Raw genomic sequence first — 23,709 nt, forward strand, 5'->3', positions numbered from 1 at the left:
GAATAAAAGATCCCACGGAATTATTTTTAAGTTTTGACGTTTATTTATTTTATTTTTTAAATTTGCGTTATAATATAGTAAGTTATATATTTTTGATATTAATAGGTTCGTCGTTTTCTTCTTCTTCTTCTTCTTCTACTACTTCCGGCATTGGAGTGAGTAATTCTGAACAAATTACTTCAGAATTGTCGTTTTTTATTTCGGTATTGTTACCTAAAAAATACGGAAGATTTTTCTTTTTCGTTATTTTTTTATTTAAAAATCTCACCTCTAAATGAAACTCGTTGTTTTTCTCTTTTACTATCTACCCTTTTGATAGGTTTCACAATTAATTCTTCCCTGACTTCATCTTTTGAAACGTTAACTGAATCGCTTGTTATTATTCCGTTGAATTTTTTGGACGAATCCTCCGCCTGGAATATTCATAAAAAATAATCGAAATTACTTTAATTAAAAATCCTACAAAATAAATCGAGATAACGGAACCGTGATTTCATTGTAAATAGCAGTGACTGTTCACAGTAGTTTATATCCAAGTGATTTATTTAAAAATGGTGGCTGAACAGCGTTAACTAATTTTTTAAATAATATTCAACCAATTAATTTTCTTTATTATCTGTAATGACTATAGAGGTAAGTAGAATTTTTGCGATATGTTGTTTTTTTTTTGGTCGAATTGCACACTAATAAAATGGAAACTCAAGAATCTAACCTAACCTTAAAAAATCGTCAGCTAGTTATTAATAACAAACGAACTAAGCAATATTTAAAAAAAATCTATATTTTTAAAGATAATGTATTTTTCAAAATATGTTCAAAAGCCAATTGATTAAAAATTAAAGCGCGCTTAAAATCTACATCGTTCCGATTAAGAAAGACAGAATGATAACGGTTTCTCTACCCTTCGAGGCTCAAGCTCGGTTCTGCGCATTCTCAAGCATGCGTAGTCTGTACGAGATAGAAAGTAGTATATAGTCTGCGGCGCCATCTATTGTGCTAACGAAAAATCATAACATTACATAATAGTATAACAGAGTAGACGTATGCATAAAATATAATAGAATCGCGTTTAATACTGCACAAAAATACGTTTATAAAATAATAATGATAATAAAAAGATGAAATACTTGATAAACAGCAGTTGAAATCAAATTAATAAAAGTAATAGTAAAGAAATAATAAAAAATTGTTTCGCCATCTAGTGTCGAATACAGAAGTTAAATGTTACGATTAGAACGGATCAGTGCGGATTTAATATTTTTCGATATGAAGCTTTTAATAAGTGAGTGAGAATGGTTTTTTTGGAATAAAAAAAAATAACGAGTCCACTTACGGTTTTGTTATTTTCCTGTAGGAAAGCGGCTTGTTGTTTCGATAATAAAATATTGGCGTCGGTTTCGTATTCTTTTCTTCTTCTGTATTTTTTATCGATTATAATCAGGTGATATATAAAAAAAACTATTACTAATAAAAAAAAAGAAGATAAAATTATAACGACCAATTGGCCGGTGCTGTCTTCTTCTTCGGCTGTAGTCGAATACATCGATGTGTAAATTACTCTTTGAGGAGCGTCTTGAACCCAAGTTTTATCGGTTCCCTGTGAATAAAAATTTTTCTTACGAGACGTTGAAACGAAATATAACGAAAAATAAGTTTCAATATTATAATTTAATCATTTCAGAGCTATATTTTTTAATTAAAAATTGTTTTTTTTTTGTATTCAATTTTGACAAAAATGCCATTTCTACACTGGCAAATGGGTTCAATTGGATTGAGAAATGATTCTTTTAATTTTATTACATAAAAATAAGACTTTACTAATACTGAAGTTCTCTATACAATTCCGTAATGGTATCTGGATATTCGCTCGTAGATAGCGTTAGGGGTGTCATAAAATAATATTCTACATACAGTAGTTGGAAAAAAAGTTTTATAATTCGAAAAAAAGGTTCTCAGAATTTAATTTTTTATATTTATATGAAATATGGCGAAATGTTGAGATTAGTAGTTCGAAATTATGAGTGTTTACAGATTTTCATCGTATTTACCTGGCTTATATTGAGATTAATAGAAACCGGAATTTTTTCGTGTATTTTGTCGAAATCCGAACTACACTGCGCGCTTCTGACACCATGTTGGTTCGATACATTCACTTTTTCGGTACCAGTTTTAGTGAACAACATATATTCTTCTAAAGGTTTCATAACGTGTTCGTTTACTTTGATGAAAATATCTATAAAATCGTAAAAATTGTTTATTTATACAATCGATTCTATTTAAATATATACGGCGCCCCAACGAAAACTTGATAAATTTTTTAAATAGCATCATCATTATCGTTTTTATTGAAACGCCGTGTATATACTAACTTGAAAGGCAGCCGCTATATCTTTTATAAGTAGCGAATCTCGGATCGTTGGTATCGTGACCACCGATTTGGACTTCGTTTCCACCTTTTTCGGGAATATTGGTGAAAGTTTGTGCTGGAATTTGTTTCATAGCCGTTAATTCTCTGTCGATGTATAATTCGGAATCGTTAAAATTTCTTTTGTAATAAATCGAATGTCTGGCGCCGTTTATGAAATTTTTCGTATTTACGGTAGCCGAAAAGACGGCGCCTTCTCTATCTTCTTGTACCGTCAAATAACCTTCGGTACTTAAACCGACAACCAAATAATAGCTACGACTACAAAATGAAAAAAAAAAATATTAATTTATACGACATTTTGTTATTAGAAGAGATTTTTTTTTTACCTGTTTTCAGTTTGTAATAATAATAAGACGGTACTTTTTTGACTAATATCGACGCTGGAAAACGCCAATTGGAATTTAACGTAATCAACGGATCCGTTTAAAATGTATTCTCTCCAAATAATAGATTCTCCGTTGAATTCAGCACCGATTTCTTCAGAACAAAATTCCCCGTAATAACTAGTGTGTTCGCAATCGCAAGTATGTCGACGATTTCTAAAATCTTCAATACATATTCCACCGTGTTTACAAGGTACTTCGTCGCATTTCATGTTGCAATGTGCGATCACCCCTAAAAACCACGTTAAATAAAAATATACAATGCGACTCGTTTTATAAAAAATCAATTTACTATACTTACCTACGTCTGTCTCGCTTACTTTAGATGAAAGATCGATCGAACGGTTACCAATTTGAAGACCTCTTAAACAACCCACGTATCCTTCGAGTTTCGGTGGATAATCAGAAACTTTTAATAAAGTTTCGGGATCGTAACCCCCTAAATTTAATTGAAAATATTCAGTCGGCGGAGCGGGTGGACGTTGAGGAGCTAATACCTCTAAAATATAGTCTTTTGCATTCAAGAACATTCAAATAATTAAATCTCAACTTACCCATATTAGGGTTTATCCAGGGTTTGTGAGAATAGTCTTCTAAAAGTTTAACTCCGTACGGTATAGTTTTGTTTTTGTCGTTAACGTGCATAGTAGTAAAATTTTTCTGTCTGACTATAGCTATTTGTACGGATTTACTAGTATTTAAATTGGCGTAATCAACTGTTATATTGAAAATTTTGTTACCGTAATTAAAAAGAAATATGACTTGGGTATCGTTGTCGATATATAAATGGGCGAAATTGTTTAATTGATCGTTAGCGTAAAATATGAGAGCTCGATTTTCGTAGGTTCGTAGATTTACCAAAATGTTTTCTTTAAACATACCGCTCAATACGGATTTTTCATCGCTGGTATCGTTCGTCAAATAATTCCTCCGTAAATATGAGCTAGGTAAAGTAAATGTTATGGCGTTTGTGTTGATATCTAGAAAATAGTTGATTTATGAAAAATTACGTAGATGAAATGAATAAATAGCTTACTGGTTTCGCAAAACTCCCCACTGTAAGCCCACGGATTTGGACATATACATTGAAAATTACTCCAAAGTTCTTTACAATGCGCACCGTTTTGACAAGGATTCGGATCGCAAGAAGGTTTACAATCTTTGATAATTTCACTAAGATGGACGCTCATATAACTGTATATATCTAAAATTTCTTCGTTCACAACTAATCCTCTGAAGCATCCTATCAATCCTTGATGAACAGATGATTTTTGATCGAGCAAATCACTAGAAAAATATCTCGCCATTATACGAAATTTTTTTTTTTCAATTAAATCATTAGGTACCTAATAGCGCCTCCTATGAACATAGAACCTTCAAAAGGACCGAATTCTTCTTCCGGTTTTAAATTTACCATTTGAAAATCTTCGTTTATCATAAATCTAACATGATATTTGTTATAATCTATCCAAACTTTGTGCCATTCACCACCGTTTAATTTTCTACCGGAAATTATGACGAGTTCCTTAGAAACGCCGGTGTTTAATGTAAAATTAAAAGTTAGTTGAAAATCTAAAGTAGAAAAAAGTAAAAAAAAAGGAACGGTTATTTAATCATTTCGATTGAACATACCGCTAGTTAAAGCTACCATAAAACTTGGATAATTTGGTCTTATCGGTGGTTGGTAGAGAAGAATGGCTTTTTTACCGGTAGTTCTAAACGAAAACGCCAAATCTCCTTTTATCCAACCGGGTACTTCGATATAAGACTGACTCGTAGTAAAAGTAACAACGTATCTTTGGGTATCTGTGGAATGATAAAAAAATTATATTATATTTTTAACGTTCTTTTAGAAACTTACTAGTTTCGACACATTCTAATGGTCCTAATGTTATTCTTCCTAGTGCATCATCAGGTAAATCGGATTGTTGAAGAAAAACCATTTCGGTAATACCAACATTATTCGCGTTGGTGTAATAACCGTCATCGGTATACCATTTTTCATCATCGATATCTTCACAATTACACCATTGGGATTTGTTTTCGCATTTCTTTCCTATAGAACATGGGCATGTACCCCTGTAAAGCTGGTATTAAGAAATAAAGCGGTCATCTAATATGCCGTTTAAGGCTTTCGTTATTTATTATTTATCAAATTTATTTTATTTATTTATTTTATTTACCTTTTAACTTCTCCGATAAAATCGACGGTTTCGTTTGCGGAACTTATAAACCACGTCGCCGAATGTAATTCTAAAGGTGCTTTTTGGCAATCGTATCTGATGTATTGACTACAATTCAACGAATGCGATACTAATTCTTGTATCATTTCGGCGTCGAATTCTCTATATTTTATAGTGAACATGAAATCTTTTTCAGATGGAGATCTCACGTCTATTTGACTGGGTAAATTGTGTTCTACGATTGTTTTTGTTGAATCTTCGTGACTTTGAAATTCGCAGCGTACGTGTGCCGGAGGAAATTTACCGTTACCGTCAATATCTATTAAATATACGTCCGGTTTCGTATAACCTAAAAATATATTTATATGACAAAAATTTCGTCGAAACGGAATTAAAAACGGAAACGGAAATTGTCGAGATAATTAATTACCTAATAAGGCGAGTTCTTCACAAGTTTTTCTATATTGAGCGAAATGGCAATTCTTTCCCATGTAACCGGTATTTGTACAATCACAAATTAACTTATCTTCTTTAACGGAACATTTTCCACCGTGTTTGCAAGTATTTGGTCGTTTGCAAGCGTCGATGAATCTACAATCGTCTAAAGAAACTTCCCCGACGACTCGTTCGCTCTGTAAAACGGATCTAGGTTCTAGAAGAGCGCCGTTCACCATTATATCCATCATACACCCTACGAGACCGGCGTTCGTTCTCGAACCGGCAGCTACTTTTATTTTATCTCCTATAGCAAATTTGATATCGCCGATTTTTTCTTGTTTCGTTCTATTATCTACGGTTAAAGTTATTTCGTCCACTTCTCCTTTATAAGTTAGATTGAGCCAATGCCAAACACCGGGAGTTTTCTTAACGCTGATTAGATGAGTTACGTTTTTCGTATTATCCGAAACTTCGAATCGAACTTCGTCGTTTACTATTCTAACTTCCCAATAGACGCCGGTTTGAGCTTCGCTCGATGCTACGACGCTCAAATTCGTGCTGGCTTTGTAGCTAAACGACAACGATAGGCTATCGGTGTGGTTGTTGTGCCACCAAATATGAGACGAAGAAAATGGAAAAGTTATCGGTATATCTTTGACGTCGATCTCGTAAAATTCCGGTCTCAATATACCGATATAATGAACTTTCGGATTATTTTTATTCAACTCGTAAATTATAGATATATCGTTGTAAAATACGTATTTCAATGAGCCGACGAAATTGTTTGTCGATTTCAAACCGGGTTTCTTTTGCAATTCCGGACCGCCCCCTATATAAATTTCCGGATCGATATACAATAAAGGTATACCGGTTACGTTCAAAGTTACTTTCTCTTCGTTTAATATTAAATGTATCCTATTATATTCGTGAAATATTGTTAAATTATTCCATTGATACAATTTGAATTCAGGTACTTGTCCTAATACGGTTAAAAGGGGATATTCGCCGAAATTCACTTCAACGAAAACAGTCTTGTTGAATATCGATGCCGCTATATAATGATTCAAATTTTGAACGCCTCCAGCTGCGAATAATAGAGCGGAATCGTCAAATCGCGTTTTAAATAACATCGAAAATCGAGTTACCGAAGAATGGACTCTGTCCTTCCAATCGTACACTCTATAGGAAACGTATGAAGATCCTTTCAGCGTTAGAATAGTAGCGGCTAAAACATAGTTAATCATCGATAACTAATTACGACGATTTTTTATAAAACGAACTACTTACTATAAATATCACAGTATTCTCCTTCGTATTTGGTACCGAAACAATCGCAAGTAAAAGTGTTGTAATGATTGATGCATTTCGAACCTTGAAAACAAAGATTTTCCACCGTTATACATTTATCTACGCACCCTTCTTGTACATTTTCGTGTTTGGTGGCTATTAGAGGCGATATCGGTAGTAGATCAGACGCCGATTTTCCCGTACTTAGGATGACGTTTTTTATACAACCTACGAACGATTCGATGATGTATTTCACTCCGTGTAATCGTTCTTCAGAACTTAATCCTAAAAAAAAAAAAAATTAATCAAAAAATGGTTTCTTCTAACGAAATAATAATTTACCTCCTATTAAAATTACTGAAGTAACGTTCGCTGAAACTCCATAGTTATTTTCTTTATCTAAACCTTTTAACGTCGTTTCGTCTTTTAAATCATCAACGGTTGCCATTAATCTAGCACCGTGTACATCAATTCTAACCTAAAAATGGTATCATTCGAAATTTTTTAATCGAATTTTCAATAAAATTGTTTACCGTAACCGAATGCCATTCATCTCTATTCAAACCGCTACCAACCGTAAGGGCCGTCGAATGTTTTCCATAAACGTGTACGACTTTCAATTGACCCTGTTGAACTATAATGTACAGAGCGTATGGTTGTAAAGATATTCCTTTTGGTACTTTAACGTTGTGGTAGACTAAAAGTCCGTGCGGTAATCTAGTTCGAAATTTGAAAGATATCTGTCGACATAATCTGCGAAAATACCACATAAAGAGAAAATATTTAAAACTCATTTAGATTTATGTTTACGTAAAATCGTCATACCAACATTGTGATGATATCTTAATTTTAAATTAACAATCACTGACCGTAATTGGAAAGTTTGAATGATATCGCCGTCGATTTGGATAAACGTATTCGATTGGGCAAACATAAAAGTAGTTTCGTCTCCGGTCTCTTGGAAAGTCAATACTGGTCCTCTGTCTTCTACTATATTAATCCTCGGCGAAGATGTATCGGCTAAAAATTAAATTAAAATCTACAACTGGCGATTTAATTGTGTTAAACTTACTTTTTGAACTTTTACAGATATCCGTACAGTTATTTTCATTATCGAATCTATTTCGATCGTTGCCTCCGCAACCTCCCCAAACAAATTGTACACATTCCTGTCTGTCGTGATCGAATGCCCATTTATATATATTTCTACTACAAGGACCTTTTTCAATTGGTCCTATACATTGTCGTAAATTAGTTAGCTCAGGTCTTGCTGATATTGTAAGTATTAATAAGCAACTGTAGATTAGCTTCAATTTTATCTGCAACAACATCTCGAATTCATATTATATTTCAATAGAAAAGTACGAATTTCAAATTTATAGTATGACAATTGTTCAAAAAATTTGTTCGTCGCATCAAAAAATCATTTACTATTATTCAAAATTAAGTGTTTCCTATTTTTTTGTAAATACTTTTACCTTAAGTTCAAAATATAATAAGTAATGAATCAGTATACTTCATTCGACTAGATTTTGGAGTAAGTTGCGTAAAAAATAAATTACAGGAAAAGGAAATAGACGCGGAAATCCCATGATCACATTAGTTGGCTAATTAACAATTCTTTTCAGTATTACCAATTGCTTTTATATAACAAACAAAAAGACTAGAATTTACGCCTTTTTGTAGACGACGCGTATCTACTTAAAATAAAGTATACAAAAAGTGACATAATTCGATGTTTGTCGATTGCAATAATGAAAAATTGTTGTCTAAACTTTCCTTTCGAGTAGCGTTCCCTTTTATATCTAGCAATCATTTACGTTTGAGTCTATATTTTTAAATTTATCGTATTCGAATATAAAATTCATATCAGGAGGTTCGAAAATATGAAGACATTGTTAAAGATTAGAACGCAAATCAAGTAATTCAAAAAATATGGATACGTTTCGTTTTAAAAACGAAGATTTTATTGCGAGATTGTGTTTGTCACATGATCATATTATAACTTTCAATATTCAGAATTGAACAATTGCATAGATTTGTGTCTATTATGAATAATAAGCGAAGACGCTTACCCTTCCGAACAAAGGAAATGCGGTGACGTAGTGAGTAATTGAACTTCTCATTGTTACTTATTTCGTTTAAACACTTCACTAGTAAAAGAGAAAAAAAAATCAAATGGTAATTATTTACCGGACGTTAATTTAGAAGTCACGCGTTTCATAATGTTAGTAAATTAGATCACGTGCTTTATATTTGATTTTAAACGTTATTTTTGATATTAACTTATTAATAAATTTTTAATATGAAGATTCGATAAACTATTTTGTTGTTGACTAAAACAACACAAGTAGACGGATTGTAACTGATGACTGTTTGTAACTCTTTTCTTTAAGTGGCATGCCGGAAATTATTATGTAGTTACTTTGATAATGATCATATTGAAGTAATGTACATAATATTCGTGTAGTAAATTGAAAATCTTATACAGTTTGTCCCGTCGAAAGAAAAATACACGTGAAGATCTATATATGTTTAGAAAAATACTTATTTTAAATAATATTATCGAACGTTTCCCCTACCCGAACCGTCAAGTGCTTCTAAGAATTTTGTTTCTTTGTAGACTCTTTTATTTATTTTATCTTATCCCTTGTATATTGCGTAAGAACTGAAATTTTTTACAAAACTACTAGGAATTATATAAATTATTGGTATTTTTCTTACATCATATTGTTTTATTAACAAAATTGTTGAGAAAAACCCCGTATATTATAATTGACAAAAGTAATTTCAGAAATAAAATAATGCTGGCCCTTTTATACTGTTTTACTACCTAAAATATTTCTTGTCATTTTATCTCAGATTGTGGACTGAAAACTATTTTCTTTTTTATATCGGTAATATTTAATTAATTATTATTTAATAGTTTAAAACATAATATCATCAAGTTCATTGACCCCTCTTGAATTCTTTGTTATTGTCTAGATTCGTTTTTGACTTGCGCACTGCGAATATTAATATTTAAATAAGGAAATTTTGACAGTGTTACTAATTCGGTCATACAAAATTGATTATAAATTTTCTATTCGTAAAATTTCGTGTAATTTTGTTATAGATTGTGTGGTGAAAACTATTTTCTTGTTGATATAGGTAAGATTTAATTCTCTTTATATAAAAAATAACGAGAATTGTCCAATTAAAGTTTCCATAAAAATGTATGAATTTAGTGAATTACATTTTATCGCAAGCTACGATTTTATTAGAGTTTTTATTAATATTTTCAAAGTAATTTGAATGAATAATCCTTTTCGGCTTATTTGAAATAATGTGATTTATCGATTTTCTGATATACATTAAATAAACAATCAAATAATCATCTAAAATATAGCATCAAAAAGTTCGTTGACCCTTGTCTGTCTAGACAGCATGTCGGCCATCTTTTTAGTTCGCCATAATTATTGTTAATATTAATATTGAAATACCTTATTTCGATTTCAGCACGAAAAAGTTATTATTGTAGAAATCAAATACAGAGAGACCGGTTCTGTTCAATAACAACAAAAAAATCTTTCGATTTCTAGTTTAAAAAATGTGACTAATGTTGAAAGTTTTTAGTTGAAAATTTTCAGTATATCGATAGAAAGTAGTTTTTATTTAAAAATTTTCGCGAAACTGTTTTAAAATAAACGTTAAACGTTATTTGATTTCCTTTTATTTACGTGGAGTACGTGTATACGATAATCCTAAAAGTATTTTCCGTGTTTTAATATAATATTTTGTTGTGAAAATTATGGATGCCAAGAAAATTCTTAACTAATGGCGAATTCCTCATTTGTGAACTGAAACAAAAATTGATACTTTAATTATATTTAATGCGTAGTAGTAGTTTTTTTTATACAGGGAACCAAAAATTTTTTAAAAAATAGCTCTAAACAGGTTATTATGTTATCATAAACATGGTCAGTTAATATATTCATTTCAAAATGGAAAATTGGTATACAAAGTGAATCAAATATATGTATATCTACAATTTCTAGTGGGAGAATCATTTTTCAGAAATTCTTCTTTTACTACTATATTAATATTATTTACTTATATAGGATGTCCCGAAAGTAATTGAACATTTTTTGGTGAAATATTCTATTTGTTCAAATTTTCGACTCTACATGAAAAGTGTAGGCCAGTTTTGTATAAATTTCCTTTGCCTAGGTTTTCCTAAAATATTTTATTCCTTTAAATACTTTTAAACTACGTTTGAAAGTATATTAATAATAATATACAGGATGTTACATGGAGGTGATTGTTTGTACAAAAATAACATGGTTATTATCGATTAAACACTTTTTTCAGTCCACATTTTTTTGGAGATAACACAGCTACAAGGCTGAAACTAAAATTGAGTTTTTTTATTCCAGATTTAAGTAGACAGAGGAATTTCGTGCTATCGTAAATATACTATCAACCGGAAAATAGTAACTTTTATATATCTATATCTATAAGTTCGAAAGGAAAAATTTAAGATTAAGAATTGTTTCAAATAAAACGGCATTTTAAGTATTTTTTATTTTATAATATTATAGGGTGATATATCCATAAAAGTTAGTTGATACATGGCAAATTAAAGTTATTTTCTTAGTTATCATTGAAATATTTTCATTTTTGTATAATTGTGTGTAATGAAAATGTCTTTTTCTATGATGATGATGTTTATATTGTACCTATTGTCAAAAAATAATGGGGACGAAATTATGAAATAAATGAAATTATTGAAATTTCTCTTGTTTTATTTTTCTTGAAGATTTCCTTTCGGCGAGCAAGAGGGTGACGAATTTTTCACTATACGATGATAAATGAAATTATAAAAAATAAGGTTCAAAAGATGCCAGATCTGAAGACTAGGACGATTATTCGTATTATGCTTTTGGAATACCAAAGTTTGCTTTGCAGCTTTCATACCCTCTACTTTTGACGGTTTATTTTCAAAAATTTAGCATTTGAAGTTCTCCAAATAAAAAAATCGAGATATGGAAATTTCTGTGGTGATTTCCATATAAATATCTATCTAACCGACTAACGAAATACTCACGAATAGGTTTTGCGAAATGGAGATACGCACCTATATCTTGAAATCAGAACAGAAGTTTCTATTTAGGACACAAATTAATGCAAATTGTGTCAACCATCACGAAAATATAAATAAATGTCTAAAAATTGAATTACACATTCTTCAAACAGTGGATGATTATCGAATGCCCGGTAACGCCATCTCTTATTGAATAGCTGGATTTCATAAATTTTGAGTACTAATTTCCGTAGTAAACATTGTTTGTTAAGTGCTTAGTTCTCTTTGTATCCAGTAGAAAATTATATTAATATATAGGGTGCGCCAATTTTGTTAAAAAATTGAGTATTAGGGGGTCATTTTTTATTAGATTTCTTTGAGCTCAATATTTTGAAATTATCTTGAACGCTTTAAACATAATTTTTTAAAAATGAGATTGAAATTTTTTGATTTCTTTGAGAGATGTGTACAAATTTATATGAGAATCGTATTTACTTAACTGACTTTCTTAATAAAATGCAATATCCTCGTAGTCGATTACATTGTAATTAATTGTTATTTTATATACAAAGTGAGCCCAAAGTCGAAATTCTCATTATATTTCTTCTTTCAAATTTATCACACACTAAGTTATATTCGTAAAAATTTTTTTTAGTATTCCCTATATGTTAAGTTTATAAGCAAATTGTTAAAATTAATTGTAAACCTTAATTATTACCATGTATACTATACAGTGGCTGCCGTCTAACAAAATAATATGTTTGGTTTGTAAAGAAGTTGCAACAATCTGTATAGTACGAGATAATTTCAAAATATGATGTTTAATGACATCTACTATTCTTTATCGTAAGATTGATGCATTCTGTGTAACTCTTTTAACACTAATGTTATGATAGAAGACAAAAATAAATTATTACGTATAAAAAAGTATTATACATGAATTGGTAAAATCATAAGATATAAGAATCCTTTTAGGATGGTTCAATAATTATTTAAAGATCGTCTATTTGGTTTGCTTGATTATTTTGGGGACGTCCTGTAGATAACTTTACATTGTAACAGTAATTGATGTTTAAATAGCAACGAAAATGAATTTTCTTAAAATCTCAAATACAATTGACTCACCCTTATATATATTATAAACTTTCCAAAGTTTTTACAAAAAAAAATGTGTTGTAAGAACGAAATTTTTTGCAAAACTACTAGGAAACATATATATATATGATTGATATTTTTCTTATATTATATTGGGAAATACAAATAGTTGAGAGAAACCCTGTATATCATTATTGATACAAATATTTTCAGAAATACAATAATGTGGGTCTCTCTTCTGTTAAATAACAAAAAATCTTTAAACTCTAAGTTGTAAACAACTAATACAATCAGGTTTTGAAACAAAATAGGAATTTTTTGCACAATTGGAATTCGAAAGCGACAGAATTTTATTTTAAAATATCGTTTTAGTGAGAATGATTTTGTAGGGATTTTGTTTAAATATTTGAGAATCGCACATTTAGTGTGTTAAATAAAATTCTCGTGTTATATTTTGTGTAACGTGAAAACCATGAAATCGAATTCGAAAAATTTGATTAGATGCGTAATTTTTCACTTGGAACTCAGATTTTTTTGTGAAGTACATTTTGAAAATATGATTTTATTGATAAAATTTTCAATTATAACTAATTCACTTATATATATTATAGAATAAGTTATAACATCTAAGGTTATAAAACTATGATTTTATAATACCGGGTACCATTTAAAAGTTGTAGACTTGATATTATACGAGGGAGAAAATTTTAGTGGCTGACAGATTTAAGAAGTAATAAAAGTTTTTTTTGAAATATATTGTTACATAATTTTCATTTATTATTCATACAGGGGCAATCAATATATAGTTATAATGTTTAATTGAATGGTTTGACGTGAATCATTTTGTATTAGTCCGGAATCAATTATTTGTAAACACTTTCGATTTACTGAAAACAATATGGAAATAATCTCAAATCATTCTGTAAGATAAATACACGGAGAAAATATGACTTTTCAATGGAACAGTTACTGTTAGAAATTATCTCTTCATTTAATAAACTTTTTGTCATCACCCCTTCATTTGTTCAGAATCGCTTTTCACATTTTATACACAAAAAATTCTTTTCTCTTCTTATTAATCGAATAACTAAAGAATTTTTCTTCATATTTGTATAAAAGTTGATTGATTCTAAAAAAATAATTAAATTTTCTTACGAATTTTCAACAAAGTTGAGTGTTATTTAATCGAGATCGCAGTATTTATTCTCCAAAGTGCTTAAATGTGCAAATTCTAACAAGTCTATAAAGAATTTCGAATGAGATCGATATAGGAAAAAGAATATAAAAGCCCACCAAGTTCGATAACTACAAAACATTACTTTTGAAGAAACTGTACCAAAAAAATCTTCAGGGTTCCAAATATTTTAATTCTGGTATGTTTATGTTAGAAATCTTTTATGGACCATTATTAGACCCTTTTTTTTTGTTGAAAGTATCCTTTATTTATTTTTCTACATTGGTTATCGAGAATTTACAAGAGGTATAATATATTTGAAAAACAACACGTGCGATGCAGCTTTAGAACTCTTTTTATCAGTTTGAAGAATAATTTATTTACATTATATAGAGGGTTCAATACAAATAACGAAAAATGAAATGACTGTGCAGACCCTTCTTGGATGCCTTTGTCTTTGTTCGAAGAATTTCTTATTTACCTAACATTTGGAATATATTTTTTTTTATATATATATGAAATAACGTTCGGCAGAATCGCTTGTGAATGTTTGTCTAATTTGGGGATGAGGACCACTCCAAATATGAGGAATTTTAAAATCACAGTATTCTAGATATATACTGGTAATAATACCAAAATAACTATACATGTTGAGGGTTTAATACTGATAACAAAAATTGAAAATTGACCATGCAGCCCCTTTTTAGATGCCTTCTGATATTTGGGGATGAGGACAACCCTATACTATAGGAACTGAAAATTTTGAAATCACAGAATTCTCGATATCAAGATAACAAAAATATTTTGTTTTGTACTTTATACATATGCAGCTATTTTTTGGAACTTATTATAAATCTTAATAATATTGTTTTAAATTCTACGTTCCTCAATTAATAAACATTTTCATACGCCTACCTGTAATCAATAATAAAATTACTAATTCAAAAACGTAGATATGGCGTAAGGAAAAATAACGTTCACTACGATCCTATCTAATTGTTTTATTTAATTTGGAGTTAAGTACCACCTTACACTAGGAGAAAGTTCCAGTATTCTCGATAATTAATAAAAATAATACAATATTCCTCATCCATAGCTTTTTCCATTTGTTAGCCAGTGGTGAAGTCAAAGCTTCCTCAACTGTCTGTAGGTCGGTCAGTTCAGTAAAGAAACACATGATTTTCATGATTATCACCTTGCTGTTTGTCACTTGTACGGAGTGATCGAACAGTTACATTACTATTATAGTCCTGTCTTACATATCTAGGTGGATAGTAAGTCTCATCTAAATCCCCAGAATCTGTTTCATACTCACTTGAGTCTTCGCTCCTACTTATAGGTTCATTCAATTTCTTACTTGATGACTCCTGAGTGTGTATTTCCTGATTTTGAATATCAGATGACATCCCAGTACTGGTAGGAGCAGTGCTATTACTGGCTGACCGGCCCTCCATGTCTGCAACTTCAACATCAGAAGGTATAAGTATATTATTATCTTCAATATACTTCTCAATAAAAGTTATGTCTCTACTTTTTACTACTTTATGTGTTAAAGGGTTTATTAATCGATATCCTTTGGAATTTTCACAATAACCTACCATCAACATTTTCTCAGATTTTTTTATCCCATTTTTGACGTTTTTTCTTCTCCAGGTTGGCATAAAACAACATACACCTTGCTCGCTCAACTAGTGTTCTGTTCATTCGTTCTGCCAAGCCATTGTGCTCTGGAGTGTACGGAGTAGATGTCTGATAAATTATACTATGATTAGTTAAAAATTTCTTAAAATTTTTATTACAGTACTCTTTACCATTATCTATGTGTGACTTTTTAATTTTACAATTTAATTCATTCTCTACTTTTGACTTGAAATCTTTGAATGTATCAAGTACACTCATTTTATCTTTAAGAAAGTACACATGTACTATTTGTGTATAGTCATCAATGAAAGTTATAAAATATTTCTTACCTCCATATTAAACATTTTCCAGAGGGCCACATAAATCAGAATGTATTAGTTCAAGTGGTCTTACTACTCTTGAACCTACATTTTTAAATGGTAACCAAGCATGTTTTCCCTTGCAACAATGAATACATGTGATCACTTTACCTTTGTCTGAAGTCGATGACACACCTTCAACACAATTTGACAGTTTCTTAATGTCTGAAAAATTCAAGTGTCCCATTTGCAGATGCCACAGATAAGTGTCATTGGAATTCACAGCACTTGAAGTCAGATGAACCTTTTCTCCACTTATGTTCATAATGTATAGGTTATTTTTTAATACTGCATTACAGATAACCTCTCCTTTAGCATTCTGAATGTCACATCCCTTGTCATAAAATATAACATTATGCCCATTCCTCACGATTGTGCTGACTGAAAGGAGATTGGCAGCTAAACCAGGAACAAACAGTACATTTTTAACTTGTATTTTATCTTTTTGATTTATTTGAATGTCCACACTTCCAACTATTACTTCTGGATTTCTTATAATTTGTATAAAAGACTGTTGACTTTGATGTACTAATTTCTTGTATTAGCTTAGACTTAACTGAATCAGCACTTATTTTAATGCCTGAGCTCTCAAGCCCCATAATCATGGGCTTGTATTCATCTGGTAAGCCTGCCAGCATCAAAGTACCAAGCCATTCATCCTTTACGTCAAAATCAATGTTACGCAGCTTGTGAGCAGTATTCATGATCTTGCTCACATATTCTTCAACACTATTACTAGATTCCAATGTAGTATTTATCAAGTCTTTTAGTAAGCCAACTCTTCGCGTGAGTCCTTTATCATCAAAAGCTTGTTGTAAACATTCCCATACCTTTTTTGCAGTTGAACAATCTTGAACATGAACATAATTTTGAGGGTCCAGAAGTAAAATCAACTTGGCTTTGGCCTTTACATCCTTACTTGCTTCAATTGGTTTGTTATAAGATGGTTCGATACAACACCACAAATCCTCATGCTGTAAATATGTTTTCATACTGAATTTCCAAGTGATAAAATTTTCTCTTCCGACTAGTTTTTCCAAATTAAACAAATTTGAACCCATTTTGAAGAGGAAGTTTGACGAGAAGCTCGTTGTAATTATAACCTCCAAATTATTAAACCTAATTTTAATAGTTGTATAATCACTTCCTTCAGTCTTCTGTTATTTCCACGGAACCACGCTCTGCTACCATAAATAAAGGAAAATTATGTGGTTTGAAAATGATAACTGATATGATTTTCAGTACAAACAATTTATTGTAATTTTAGTCTTACGCATAAAGGCAACAAGATTGATAAGATCGTTTGACAGACGTCGATTTACATTAACAACATTTAACAGTTAAATAAAAATTGGTTGCGTTCCATATATTCTAACAAGGCAAATATATTTGATGCTAAATTTTCTATTCGTAAAATTTCGTGTAATTTTGTTTTCGATTGTGAAGTGAAAACTATTTTCTTATTGATATAGGTAAGATATAATTCCCTTTATATAAAAATTAAAGAAATTTGTCCAATTAAAGTTTCCAGGAAAATGAACAAATTCAGTGTATTACATTTTATCGAAAGCTTGGGTTTTATTAATTTTTTTTTAATATTTTCAAAGTAATTAAAATTTAGCATTTTCTTCAGATAATTTGAAATTGTGTGAATCATTAATTTACTTATAAACATTAAACAAACGATAATCTAAAATATAGCATCAAAAAGTTCTTCGACCCTTGTCTGTCTAGACAGCATGTCGGCCATCTTTGTTGGTCGACGCAATTATTGTTCACGTCAAATATTTTTAACTGTAATGTGTTTTTTCATATAAAAATATATATACATAGTTATTAATTTTAAAATACCTTCATTCGATTGTAGAACAAAATAGTTATTATTAGATAAATAAAATACAGGGATTCCGGATCTGTTTAATAACTACAAAAAAATCTTTCGATTTCTAGTTTTAAAAATGCTGAAAATTTTTATAGGAAACTTTGAAAATTTTCAGTATATCGATAGAAAATAGTTTTTATCTTAAAATTTTCGTGAAACGGATTGAAAATAAACATTAAAAGTGATTTGCTTTTCTTTGATGTTTGTGGCGTGTTTACAATAATCCGATAAAGAATTTTCCTTGTTTTAATACAATATTGTGTTGTGAAAATTATGGATACCCGGAAAATTCTCAACTACCAAGATGGTAATTTCCTTATTTGTGAATTGGTGAGTGATTTTTTGTTTTATTTATTTGATTTTAAATTTACTACCTAAAATATTTCTTGTAATTTCTTGTGAATGTCTAGACTTGTTTTGACTGCCAATGTTGACATCAATAACTTTAAACAATGCATTTAATTATTTAAATCATGAAATTTTGACATTGTTACTTATTCGGCCAGACATGTAAATTTTCTATTCGTCTAATTTCATTTTAGATTGTTAAGTAAAAACTATTTTCTTATTCATATAGGTAAGATTTAATTCTCTCTATGTAAAATCAACAAGAATGATCCATCTAAAGTTTGTGTGAATTCAGTTAATTACAAATTAGGATAACCATCATTCTGCTGCAGGTTAAAGTTTATTCTGGAACAACACATCTAAAGGGCCTAGAGCAACTGTTTCAGGCAAATTAAAGTTATTTTTCAAGTTACGGAAGACACTTCAATGTTACCTCGATGAACATGAAGTCTGAGAAGTCTCGGCTGAATCCATCTTGAATCACAATCCATTTGAAAACAAATATGAAACTTGAGCTGACAACTCTTAAATTGAAAAAAGGTGAGTATGTATCTGAATGTCTCAAATTTCATCAATATATTACTTTTCTAATTTATTCGATGTTGCATTGAACTTTGAAAAATTCTTTTTGTATATTCATATATTTGGCAATTGTTTCATGATAGTTAGAATAATAAATCTCCATATATTTGGTACAAATGAAAACAGAACTTGATTCGTGATATTCTTTTTTCGATAATGCTTAAAGCAAAGATGTATTCTAGATTTTGCTTTTTTTATCAATAAATTTCTTATGCAAGTTATCAGTTTTATTATATTTCAACTGCTGTCATGAATGTTTTTGAACTCTTAAAAGTTGATCATATATCTGCCTGTTAAAATTTTTGCCCTTTATCAATTTCAGATTTGAAGAGTACCTGATGCCTCCAATGTAAAAGCAGCCAATGTTTCTGTATGAAAGTGTTATCAAAGATAAGGATGACAAGTGTCAATTCCATTACTATTCAATCCTGATGTTTCTTTTGTTGAAAAAATAAATAAAGTATTAAAAATGAATACACCAAACCAAGTGACATTTATATTAGTTGGAATATCATTTTAATATGGAATAAAAGTTCCAAAACTGTAGCATCTTATTAGTAGTTTTACATAAATGAAAGTAAGTGTGTTAATAATTCGAAAATTATGCCAACAGTTTAATCAACTATTAAATTATCAGGAGATAAAGCATGGTGGAATGTGAGTATGGATTAGATTTTCTGTTTCATTTAGTATCAAACTGAAAACAAAATTTCGAAATGGAAGATGCCGTTTGTGCAATTTATGGGAGTTACATCTTCGTGCATTGCTTACTTGTGATGGACTGTTATGGATTTCACTTGAGTAGAATTTTTTTATATATAATATAATGTGAGCCTCTGTTAAATAACAAAAGTTCTTTCATCTTTTAGTTATAAACAACTTATAATAAAATCAGGTATTGAAACAAAAAGGGGTATCATAAGATACCAAAATTTCATTCCCTATGACTATTAGAAATATAGGTTTCCATTGAAACTTAGAAATGGAACTTACATTGTAGATGTACCTCGTATGAAGGAAATTCTAAAATCAGTTATTCAAATTTTTCTAAAATTTTCGGTCCGAATTATTGCATAAAATTTTGATTGAAATGATATTTTTTGTTATTTAATGAGTGAGCAGACCTTTGATCAGTTGCTGTTGGTTTTTGTACTTTTGGGAATTCTAGGAATATTTTATTGAGATTAATATAGTTACAGATATTAATTAATGAAGAAAAATAGTTTGAATTAATTTTTGAATAACTTTTTTAACATTCAGAAAGTTTTAACAAACATCCAATTAAACTTACAAAACAATGTTTTCGAAATTTTTAGGGATCTTTTGAAGTATAAAGTTAAATTTGAATATTTTATTTCTTGTTAATCTCGATAGAATTGATTATGTTGTGATTAGAATTTTGCGTAAAAATTAGGGAAATGGAATGAAATATGAAATCGAAATGAAACAGTGTGAAAAAATTATATCTCAAGAAAAATTATTCGAAATCAATCTATAACTTTAAATTAAAGGAATCATTTGAAAACAATAAGTATATAAAAGTATCTAATTCTGAATTTTCAACTTATAATGGTTTACTATGGAGTCTGGTATGTTTATTTTAGGGACCATCATTGCACCCTTTTTTTGTTAAAAGTATCATATATTTTTCTACATTGGTTATCGATAATTTACAAGAGGTATAATATATTTGGAAAACAACAGTGCACTGCAGTTTTGGAACCCTTTTTAACAGTTTGTAGGTAGAATAGTTTGTTTACATTATATCGAGGGTTTAATACAGATAAAGAAAAATGACCATGCATGCATTCCCTTCTTGGATGCCTTTGTCTTTGTTCCAAGAATTGTGTGTTTACATTTCAATCTTATTTTTGGCATTTATGAGATTATGTTCAACAGAATTCTTAAATAGATAAGGACCACCCTACACTATGAGAAATTTTGAAATCACTGTATTCTAGTTGAATAATCGATGGTAATACCAAAATAACTATACATGTTGAGGGTTTATTACTAATAAACGAAAATTGACCGTGAAGCACCTTCTTCCATGCCTTTGTTTTTGTTGGAAGAATTTTTTATTTAGTTTGCATTTCGAATTGATTTTTAATATTCCTGAGAAACATAACGTTTAATAGAATATTTTCTGATGTTTATCTAATTTGGGGATGGAACCACCCCCCATCCATGGGAAATTTTCAATTCACAGTATTTTCGATAAACAATCAAAAATAATACCAAGATAACAAAAATGTTTTGATTTATATGCAGCCATTCTTTTGAAAGTTGAAATTGTTTTAGTCAGTAATATTGTTCTAAATTCTACGTTTTTTAATTAAGAAACATTCTCATGTACCTGTATTCACTAATGAAATTACTAATTCCAAAAACGAAGATATGTCGTAACACATTAAAAGTATACAGATTCCCAAAAGGAAATTACTATTATTTGCTGCCCATAAACTCTACTTATATAGTCATTATATTGCTTTATTTATTTTATCTTTGAAAACACTATTTTATTCAATATGTAAATTATATAACAAAATATGTAATATTCAATTACTTATTATTTAATAAATCAAAACTTTACATCTTCTCATATCATTGACCCCTTTCGAATTCTTTGCAAATGTCTAGACTTGTTTTTGACCTGCGCACTGTGAATGTTGAAGTCCCAAGCTTTAAACAATGCATTTAATTATTTAGATAATGAAACTTTGACAGTATTACAAATTCCGGCAGACATATTTGATGCTAATTTTTCTATTCCTGAAATTTCGTGTAATTTTGTTTTCGGTTGTGAAGTGAAAACTATTTTCTTATTGATATAGGTAAGATATAATTCTCTTTATGTAAAAATTAACGAGATTTGTCCAATTAAAGTTTCCAGGAAAATGAACGGATTCAGTGTATTACATTTTATGGAATGCTAAGGTTTTATTATTTTTTTTTTAATATTTTCAAAGTAATTAAAATTAAGCATTTTCTTCAGATAATTTGAAATTGTGGGAATCATTAATTTACTTATAAACATTAAATAAAGGATAATCTAAAATATAGCATCAAAAAGTTCGTTTATCCTTGTCTGTCTGGACAGCATGTCGGCCATTTTTGTAGGTCGACGCAATTATTGTTCACGTCAAATCTTTTCAACTGTAATGTGATTTTTCATATAAAAATATATATAGTTATTAATTTTGAAATACCTTATTTCGATTGTAGTACAAAATAGTTATTATTAGATAAATAAAATACAGAGTTACCGGATCTGTTTAATAACGACAAAAAAATCTTTCGATTTCTAGTTTTAAAAATGTGACTAATGTTGAAAATTTTTAATGAAACTTTTGAAATTTTCAGTATATCGATAGAAAATAGTTTTTATTTTAAAATTTTTTGTGAAACGGATTTAAAATAAACATTAAAAGTGATTTGTTTTTCTTTGATGTTCGTATTCGTGGCGTGGCGTGGCTTTGTTTTTGACTACCAATGTTGACATCAATAAGTTTAAACAATGCATTTAATTATTTAAATAGTGAAATTTTGACATTGTTACTAATTCGGGCAGACATGTATATTTTCTATTAGTCAAATTTCGTGTAATTTCATTTTAGATTGTTAAGTAAAAACTATTTTCTTATTGATATAGGTAAGATTTAATTATCTCTATGTAAAATCAACAAGAATTATCCATCTAAAGTTTGTGTGAATTCAGTTAATTACATTTTATCGAAAGCTACGATTTTATTGATTGATTTTTTACATATAGTAATAATAATAATTTATACATGGAGTAACAGTTTAGAAATATGACTTATATATAATTATTTGTGAAAAATAAATATAGGTTAGAAAAGGTTAGTGTAACATGGTTATACGATATTAGAATAAATTAGAAAATATGTCTGTTATTTAGATTTACAGGATGACGAGAAACTTTGGAATAGTTGAAAATAATGATTGTTATTTGTACTAGAAGTAATCTCGAAACAAAAATTCTTGTATATCGCAGCATTCAACTTCTAATTATTGTTCACACAAGAACAATCTGTATTCAAAGAGTGGTGAATTTCGGTTTCATCTATATTTAATCGAATTATCTTTTTCTTTTGAATACATTCAAAATTATAAAACAAGTTGTCCAAGTATCAAGATATGGCAATATCAAAATTCATTTTTGTTAAAATTTGTGAATAAATTAGTTTATATTTCATATTAATAATTTGTAAAAAATGTTGTAGGCTTCTATAGTTATAGTCCATTACTCCCTTTCGAAAAAATATTCTCACATCTGTGAACCAGATGTTTTATTGCTGTAGTAGTAGGTAAAGATATGGATTTTTCCAATAAGACCCATTCAAAATGTACAGATAACAAAATAATAAAGTAATAAATATTATGGGTTCGGACCGTTTTACATTTTGTACACAGCTGACCAAAAGAAAATAGTTCACTATCATATTTGGCAAGATTGATTATCAAATTTTGAGAAAATGCTGATATTTTTACCGTCTCTCCAAAATAATATAAGTCTCAAAAATTCTTTTCTAATTTATAATTGTTTTCTTGGTAAACACAAACTTGGAAAAATAATATGATAATTAATCAAGTTTCTAGGATTCACAAACTGGAGATCTTTTGAGTGGTTTAATAAATCATCTTCTTCTTTCATTCAAATCTAATTTGGAGAAAATCGTTGATTATATTATTGCAACTATGTTACAAAGTGGGGGTGTTTATTTTGGAGGAAATAGAGAGATCATTTTTTTAATAACCATCATCATTTTGTATTAGTGCGGAATCACTTCTTTATACACACTTTTGATTTACTGAAAACAATATGG

The 23,709-nt window shown here is 29.4% G+C and overlaps 1 protein-coding gene and 1 long non-coding RNA gene across 7 annotated transcripts; one reads left to right on the forward strand and one right to left on the reverse strand.

The window, feature by feature from the left end:
- Positions 1–20: 20 nt before the first annotated feature.
- Positions 21–17,332, reverse strand: LOC130895950 (axotactin). Of its 6 annotated transcripts, none has more exons than XM_057803636.1 (22): positions 16,021–17,332; positions 15,649–15,799; positions 15,366–15,512; positions 7,792–8,038; positions 7,589–7,739; positions 7,253–7,472; positions 7,062–7,197; positions 6,720–7,004; positions 5,425–6,657; positions 4,995–5,343; positions 4,673–4,890; positions 4,444–4,617; positions 4,158–4,383; positions 3,848–4,098; positions 3,366–3,791; positions 3,113–3,310; positions 2,755–3,043; positions 2,370–2,686; positions 2,049–2,233; positions 1,334–1,597; positions 269–413; positions 21–213 (listed from the first exon to the last, which is right to left on the reverse strand). In XM_057803636.1, the coding sequence occupies exons 5-22, from the start codon at positions 7,651–7,653 to the stop codon at positions 83–85; spliced, it is 5,112 nt and encodes a 1,703-aa protein (XP_057659619.1). In that variant the 5' UTR covers positions 7,654–7,739; positions 7,792–8,038; positions 15,366–15,512; positions 15,649–15,799; positions 16,021–17,332; the 3' UTR covers positions 21–82. The 6 variants fall into 6 exon arrangements, with proteins under 6 accessions (XP_057659619.1, XP_057659616.1, XP_057659620.1 ...); XM_057803633.1 differs by adding an exon at positions 8,795–8,872 and having other exon boundaries at positions 2,755–3,310; XM_057803637.1 differs by lacking the exons at positions 15,366–15,512; positions 15,649–15,799 and having other exon boundaries at positions 16,162–17,332.
- Positions 17,333–17,676: 344 nt separating this feature from the next.
- Positions 17,677–22,604, forward strand: LOC130895404 (uncharacterized). Its single transcript, XR_009059460.1, has 3 exons — positions 17,677–18,262; positions 18,613–18,820; positions 19,185–22,604. It is a non-coding gene; the product is annotated as an uncharacterized LOC130895404 (long non-coding RNA).
- Positions 22,605–23,709: the final 1,105 nt, after the last annotated feature.

The sequence above is a fragment of the Diorhabda carinulata genome, chromosome 6 (assembly GCF_026250575.1).
Source record: "Diorhabda carinulata isolate Delta chromosome 6, icDioCari1.1, whole genome shotgun sequence".
NCBI lineage: Eukaryota > Metazoa > Arthropoda > Insecta > Coleoptera > Chrysomelidae > Diorhabda > Diorhabda carinulata.

Coding starts and splice junctions, on each gene's coding strand:
- LOC130895950 (XM_057803632.1), bottom strand. CDS start 8,845: ATGAGAAGTTCAATTACTCACTACGTCACCGCATTTCCTTTGTTCGGA. Junction 7,198..7,252: donor ATGAATGGCATTCGGTTACG/GTAAACAATTTT, acceptor TACCATTTTTAG/GTTAGAATTGATGTACACGG. Junction 1,598..2,048: donor TTAATCTCAATATAAGCCAG/GTAAATACGATG, acceptor TTTTATTCACAG/GGAACCGATAAAACTTGGGT.